This window comes from Zea mays, chromosome 4, assembly GCF_902167145.1.
Source record: "Zea mays cultivar B73 chromosome 4, Zm-B73-REFERENCE-NAM-5.0, whole genome shotgun sequence".
In the NCBI taxonomy this organism is placed as follows: domain Eukaryota; kingdom Viridiplantae; phylum Streptophyta; class Magnoliopsida; order Poales; family Poaceae; genus Zea; species Zea mays.
Window position 1 is genome coordinate 221,770,121 of NC_050099.1, and position 8,138 is coordinate 221,778,258.

The 8,138-nt window shown below is 42.9% G+C and overlaps 1 protein-coding gene across 1 annotated transcript; it reads right to left on the bottom strand.

The window, feature by feature from the left end:
- Positions 1-6,312: 6,312 nt before the first annotated feature.
- LOC100303833 (uncharacterized) lies at positions 6,313-7,087 on the bottom strand. The gene has a single exon (NM_001165458.2). It carries the CDS (start codon positions 6,923-6,925, stop codon positions 6,452-6,454), a length of 474 nt encoding a protein of 157 aa, NP_001158930.1. The 5' UTR covers positions 6,926-7,087; the 3' UTR covers positions 6,313-6,451.
- Positions 7,088-8,138: the final 1,051 nt, after the last annotated feature.

The following is an 8,138-nucleotide window of genomic DNA, read 5'->3' on the forward strand; positions in this document are numbered from 1 at the left end:
TTATCAGGAGACGATGTACCTATCGCTCAAGACGCCACACCATCTTGGTTGTGGTAGTCGGACAGCCAACGTCGTTCTCCAACAATTTTCCACGTCCATCAACTCTCATCGAAAGATCAGGCTCCCTTCTACCCGTTCGGTTTATCACGTCTTGTGGGTAAAGATGTGCAACCTCTGTAGAGTGTAAAACGGGTATATCAGCCGTGCTCATGGTCATGAGCGGCTTGGACCCTCACATGAGTAACTTATGGAATTAAACTTAACCTGTCATATGCATCGCATTGTGGGAGTTATTATAATTGTGATATATTATTTTATTGGGATGGTATTTACTTATACTTAGTATCTGCTAATAAAATTTGACCAACTTATTAAAAGCAATGCTCTGCCTTAACCATTATTTGTTGACCAGCCTTACACAATACATGAGCCCCCACCGTAAGTGGGCTCATGCACATTATTCCCCACACTTTCTAAGCGATGAACATATGTGAGCTCACTCTTGCAATAACCCCCCCTCCCACAGGTGAAGAGCAGGTACCCCCGGAGGAGGACTACTACGACGAGGCCTAGGTGTCGTCTCCCTTTCAGTTTAATGGCGCCAAGGGATAATAATATTAGTTCGTTCTATTTATTATCAGTTATATTGTAAGACATTTTTTGTTATGTAATAAAGTTTGTGACATTCGTCACTATACACTGAGTCATTGTATGTGTTGATCTTATTTGGCGCACATATGAGACGCACCCGGGTTTGCCCCTTAAATTCGGTGAGATATTGATGCAGTTACGAAATCCCCTTGGGCTGGTTGAGTCATGAAGTTGTCTCGATCGTTCTTGGATGCCTTTGATGCGTTCTCTCATTGATTCTTGATCCACTAGAAATTAGACAAAGAGGCCTTTCCAACGAGTGCTTATTTGCATTAAACAACCTTGGGAGCTGAAAGATATGCACTCTTAAACTTGTACTTGTTGTAGTTTCGAAATCCTCTCATGTGGAGCAGCTTTTATTGCCTTGTTGTCTTCTCAACTCCTAGATGGTTCACCTCCCAAACACCTTAGCATAATAAAGTCATGACAAGGCTTTAGTACCTCATTTAAGGAAGGATTAGCTTCAACAACAAGAAACGAGTTCACCTAATAATTAAGTTTACATGCATGGACTCGTTTCGTTGGTCCTTGATTAAATGATGAAGGGGATCGCTAGTGTGGTTGTATTGATGGCAGTGATGTCCTCATCATCATCCCCTTCTTATAGTAGAGTCGTCCTCGACTCTAGCGTGTGCTCCTTACCCAAGTATGGCTTTAAATCTGATGATGTGGTCGCATGGTTGGGGTTGTTATAAATATCATTACTTGGTCCCTAATCAACTTCTTTGTTCCTCAATGCCTTCATTGTACACTCAACACATTGCTTGATCTATGTAAGAAGTTCTACAAATAAAAACATACTCACTTTATGGCCCAATATTAATTCTTCAAATATATCGAAGGTAGTTACAATGTGGAAGAGTTTCACCTTTGAAGCAAAAGCTATTAACATGGTCATATCTGAGCGGGTTAGGTTCTCATCATTCTTGTCACGGAACCTCCCAAGGTTTTAGGCCCACCTACACATGTCCTTGTCCTAAGGACCTCGGACAACCATGTAGATGCACATAATCACTCGACAAATTCGGTCATCTGTATCATTATCATACCGCACAAGAGCGCTTCACACATCACGCAGACATTACACACATAATCGGAGTAAGAATAAACGAAAGCGGATTACAATAACTTACTTTACATTCATAAAATATAGAGAGAGTATTTATTACAATACCAGGTGTTATGAGTGCATAACTTATTATTACAAAACAGGAAGGTAAAACATCCTCCCACCAACATGTTCACTGATTTGCCTCCTCCTTTGGTACCACCTTCGAGCAGAAACAGCAAAACTCCGTTGTTTCATCACCTACAACAACATGGGTTCGAAAACCCTGAGTACAGAGTGTACATTCGCAAGTCTTACCTGACAAAGGAAAAGACTCTCAAGGATATGCTGGCTAGTGGGATTCACGGTAAAGCTAATCAAGAATCAAAGAATCTGGTTGCAGAAATGCTTACTAACAGTGGATCCTTAAAAATCCACTTTTATTATTAGGTTAAGTCATTACCTGCATTTAGAATTCTTTCTATCCTAGTTCAAGCACATGGCCTACACTAGCCATCTTTTATCACCCTTTGAGTTCACTAGAATGCTACGTGTAAGTCAGTGACCGAGTCTTCATATCCGAGAAGTAACAGCGATCCGAATCGATTAATACCCAGCTGGGGATCTCCGACCACACGACATATGTAGCACTTAAACCTTGCATATGTCAACTCACCACCGGGTTTCTCAAGACCAGACCGGGTTCACGCCAACCGAGAGCATAGATACACCACCGTCCAGCCTCTTGCCACGGAGGGTACACGCTACTCTTGCCATCTCTCCACTCCCATTGCGTGGTGGCCTTTCTGGTATTGGTCCGACCAAGGCAAAGCTTACACATGACGAGGCATGTGGCCATGTAAAAGGTCCTCGATCATCAAGCCTACATCGACACGGCCCTTAATCGACTCAGACGGAGACACTACACCGAGACTTCCTTCTCGTGCAAGTCACCCGCCCGGTCTCGTCTTTATCATTTACAACCCAAAGTTTGGTACCTGTCAGAGGTACATCTTTTCTGATGTTGAACCCATCATGGGCATGATGGATTCACCATCAAGTCTTTTCTTTGAAAACTTCCCATCCCATATAAAACATCATCTTTGTTTAAAACAAAACATTTTGTTTTCTAAAGCAAGACTAAGAATCAGAAAACTTTTAAGTAAAATAGGTATTAAGAATGGTAATCAGTTCCAAGGAAGAAAATGCAGCAATTGTTTAGCACACAACTCCTATCACCTAATGCATCATATAAGGTGATAAAGATTTTAAAACACAAGGAAAGGGATAAAGCACCGGGGCTTGCCTTGTGTTGTAGGAGGCTCAGGGTCTGTCCCACAGATATCAAACTAGAAGTTGTTCTCGATAGGTGGAATTTCATCTTGTGGGGCAACTTCTTCTTCGTTTTCTATACATAACAATACATATACATGAATGCTCATGTGATGCTATGAATATGTAGTTATAATAGAAACACACTAAGTTGTATCTTGAATACAACTTTCCTTCACGGTACACACTAGTTACTAGGGTTTCCTAGTTTAGCTATCTATTAGGATTAGGCAATTAAACCCTAGGAAGCTAGTGTCTTGGGTTTGGGACCAAACAATATCCAAAGCATGCCAAACTTTACTCAAGGGTTTTAATCCTCAAACTAAGCTTACTCAAAAAATTTTATGGTTTTTGGAGTTACCAAAATAATTCTAAAATTCTAAAAGGCTAGGTTTAGGCATCTTTAAATGCTAAATAATTCTTGGTTGGGACTAAAAATCTTGGAACTATTTTTATTAAATACTAGATGAATTTAGGAGTCTAGCAAAATTGGTCCCATATTTTTATCATTTTTTCAATTTCCTATAAATTTCCAAGCCTGACAGTAAAAACAAAAGGAAAAAGAAGGAACAGTGTTGGGCTGAAACTAGCCTGACCCAGCCCAAGACCAGGCGAAACGCGCCCACACGCGCGCCCACACCGGTGATTTTACGTAGAGGCCCTCGACCTTTTGAATAACCGGTAAAGAATCCACGACATATTCCTTGTCTCACTGATAATCACCTAAGTGTGTGGTGATCCTTGCGGGGTCTTTGTGACCCTTGAGATTAAGAAGAAGCACTCAACCAGTCTAGGTGACCGATTGAGAGAGGGAAAGGGTTGAAAAAGACACGGCCTCCGTGGCCTCCTCGACGGGGAGTAGGTTCATTGGAACCGAACCTCGGGAAACAAATCGCCGTGTTCATTTGTGTTGATCATCACCATTCGATTTGTTTCTTCCCTCTCCCTTTCTCTAAAAGTTCTCTTGCTTACAATCTTCTGAGTTAGCTCCCAAAGTTATCCGCATTAATTGAACAACTCATAGCAAGAAGAACTATCTTCCGCACTCCGTATTCATTATTATTTATTTTTAATCCTATCCCTGGGTGAAGTTCGTGTTCAAAGTTTATAATTTTCAGGTTTCGCCTATTCACCCCCCTCTAGGTGACTTTCATTACATGCTCTCTTTTTTATAATTAGTGTGGCTTTTTTATGTCCCTGCCTTTTCCTTTCTCTTTTTTTGTTTTTGATTACAGCTAGAGGTCTAAAATGGTGATCTAAACAAGGTGGATCGAACTTGAAACTCTAGTGGTAAGAAAACTTTAGACCAGCAACTCGACACAAATGCAGCAACCATGAATTCAACAAGACAGAAACTAAGTAGCAAAGCAAAGGCTCAAAGATCTGAATTTATCTTTGGGCAAAAGTGGATTGTAGGTAAATAAACTAGAAAGGAGAAGATCTCTCACCGAGCAACCTAAAATTTGATACCACTTGATAAATCCAACAGGTAGAAGGGAGCTCGATCTTTCGATGAGAGTTGATGATGGTTGGAAAATGGTTGGAGAACGACGTTGGCTGCTCGACAACCACAACCAAGATGGCGTGATGCCTTGAGCGACAGGTACACCATCTCCTGATAAATACGATTTGGGGTGGAGGTCGACATTGTGCTATCCGACTACAACAACCACAAGGGAACTGCATCTTAGCAATAGTTACACTAGCTCCTGTTGTTGTTGCTCTTGCCGTGCCAAGAAAAGCCTTGAACCTGCAAGCAATCGAGAACAAGCAAGAATAAGATAACAAGCATACACTCACGGATCACATAAGGTTGGGGTCATGTTTCAAGTAACCGGGTGGTCTAGCCAACACACGCATTTACATGTAGCAAAGGCTAAACTTACATCAAACAAAACCCAAATTCTTTGGTGGCTGCTAGTTTCTTAAATACAGGAATACAAAGAAGGAATTTTAGTGGAGTCATGAAGCTCTCTCGGCAGTTCCTAGTCACCTCGGGTGTGATCTTCCATTAATTCTTGATCCACCAGCAAGTAGACAATGATACCTTTCCAACAAGTACTTATTTGCATTAAACGGCCTTGGGAGTTGAAAGGTATGCTCCATTTAATCTAGTGCTTGATGCAGTTACGAAATCCCCTCAGGCTGGTAGAGTCATGAATTTGTCACGGCCGTTTCTGAACACCTTGGATATGTTCTCTCATAGATTCTTGATCCACTAGAAAGTAGACAAAGAGGCCTTTCCAACAAGTGCTTATTTGCATTAAACAACCATACAAGCTGAAAGATATGGCCTCTTAAACTTGCACTTGCTATAGTTTCAAAATCCTCTTGGGTGGAGCAGCTTTTATTGCCTTGTTGCGAGGCTCGTGATCCTACGCCCTCTGCTGAGAATGGTGTGACGCGGAGGTGGAGGCATGAGGAGAGAGAGAAAAGAAGTAGAATGATGAACAAAGTGGTGGCAACTGAGCCAAGAACCATCATTATCGTGTGAAGGTATAGATGGCTAAATGGCTCGTGTCTAGTGAGCTAGCCCAAGGCACGACATATTTAATAGTGTCTAGGCCAACCCGACATGAGCATCGTGCGATGCTTGGGCCGTAGCCTCGGCCCATAGTGCTGGCCCGGCCCGACACGATTATTTTTTTATTTTACAAAAAAAACATATATACATATGTACCATTTATATTCAGTATTATAAATAACTAAGCATGGTGTTCTACTGTTTAGACAGCTTCGCCCAGTGTCTCTCACCCTTCTTCCATAAGGGTGTGTGAGTTCAAACTCCACCTCCACCGTTTTTTAACATCTAACGCTGAGTTGATTTTGAAGAAATGTAGGGACTTTTTTTAAAAAAAATGACACAGGACGACTCTTGAAACTGGTGTTTTAATTATAGTAGAGAATAGTTTAATTCATATAATTTTAATTTCAATCATCCGTAATTCTCGTAGCAACACGCAAGGTATATTTTTAGTCAATAACTAATAAAAGTCAAACTTAGATTCATTTTTAGGAAGAGACCAAAGCAAAACATTTGCATAGTCAAAATCTTTGATTCTGCAAATCGGTTTATAGCTTGAGGGGGTGTTTAGTTTATAGGGATTAATTTTTAGTCCCTCCAATTTATAAAAATTTAGGCTATAAATTATTAAAAACGGAAACTAAAACTCTATCTTAGTTTTTGTATTTATCAATTTAAAGATTAAAATATAATAAAATAGAGAGACTAAAAATTAGTCTCTAAAACCAAACACGCTATGAGAAGCCCACTCTCCAACAAAAAAAAGTACAGTAAAGAAAAGTTCACCGTTGAATTTTTACACGCCCGGGCCCACGTACACACTGCTCGTACCGTACGGCAGCCACACGTCCACACCACATATAAGAACGTTACCGCAGTAACTGCGCGCCATCCAGCTAGCAGCCGGCGGCGCGCTGCCTCCTCTTCCAGGCGACGAGCACCGCGAGCACGAGCAGCATGACCGCCGCGGCGGTGCCAGCGACCGTGAACGCCGGCACTCGGGCAGATCGCCGCCTCCTCCCCCCTCTTGGGTTGTGGTGTCTCTTGGCTGCTCTCGACCGGTGCCCGGCGCCGTTCGGATCGCTGTCGCTGCCGCTGCCGCTCAGTGTGTCCTCATCCGAAACGGAACCAGCCACCTCGTAGTGAGCGTGGACCCCGTCCTGGGGATCAGCCTCGTCGTGGACGTGGACCGGCTCCTCCACCGGAAGCGTGAGGTGGCTGCGCTCCGACGACGCCGTGGACTCGGAGTCAACGCCGTTGTCGTCGTCGTCGTCGTCACCGGCTGCGACGTGGAGGTGGGTGCTCACCGCCACCGGCACATCATCATGCTGCGGCGCGGGCTTCCGCCGCCACGGCCACGGCAATCTCATGGTGACGAACTGATGATGATCGATGAAACTCCCAGCTTATAGAGAGTAATCGAAGGCTGAAGCCACCGCGACACACCTCACACCTGGAGAAGACGACACGGAAGAATGGCACTGGACTGCTGGAGAACAGGAGAAGTGGAGAGTGGAGATAATTAAAGATTTGGCCAGATGGGGGGGCGGCCAGCGGCCTGGATGAAGAAAAAGAAGGTGCTTTGCTTTGTCGCAAGGGCATGCAGATGCTGTCTTCCATCTGGCAGAACAGCAGATATGGAGTAGGCTGCTAGCTCTCTGTCATGTAGAGGCGTCGAGCCAACCCAAGGCGCGTCGGCATGCACTCATGGAATCATTCCATTCGGGATACGGAGGACCTAGGGATGGAAAATAAAAATGGTTAGCCAAATTATACATATCCGATGATATAGATATCCATACTCCTACAAGTTTCTAATACGATACTAAATAATAGCTAAATTTATTTTTCAATGTTTTCTTTAACTGATTTCAGATTTATATTAGATAATAAACCTATTTAATTTTTTTCTCTCCATAATGAGTGACCAATTATTTTAATTTTATTATTACTAATGATGCATTGAAACCATTTAATAGCGTATCTATAAATGAGCCTTTTCGCTTCAGATTAAAGCCAGTTGTTCGGACTACTGCAGTTGTAATCTAAAGAAAACGGTGACGCCTAAGAGGGATAAATTAGGACTTCTAAAACTTTCTCTAAACTAGGCCACAAATAAATCACTAGAGCAAAACTTATGCAAGTAAACAAACTAGAATGCGCAAACTATGTTTTGTCTAAGTGTTGTCATCTCTACCGCAATGGATAAGTTTCAATCCTAAACAATCTAAGTATAACGACAAGATTGAAACTTAAATGCTTAATATAAATGCGGAAGCTAAAGAGCAAGATAGAGATGCAAACTCTCGTGAATGACGCTGTTATTTTTACCGAGGTATCAGGAACCACATAAGGTTCCGACTAATCCTCGTTGGTGCCCCTACACAAAGAAAAGCCTACGCGAGGGCCAAGCACCACGGTCGAGTAACTCCGTAGAGAGTCGCGGGTCTTCTCCACGCGCAAGTGGTGCTCCGCTTTCGGCTCCTCTCGGACGCTCCCCGTCGTCTCCACTATCGAGCTTCCTGTCGAAACGCCACGGGCCTCGTTCCCTCTGGTACATGGTGGCAGCCGTGACACAAACTC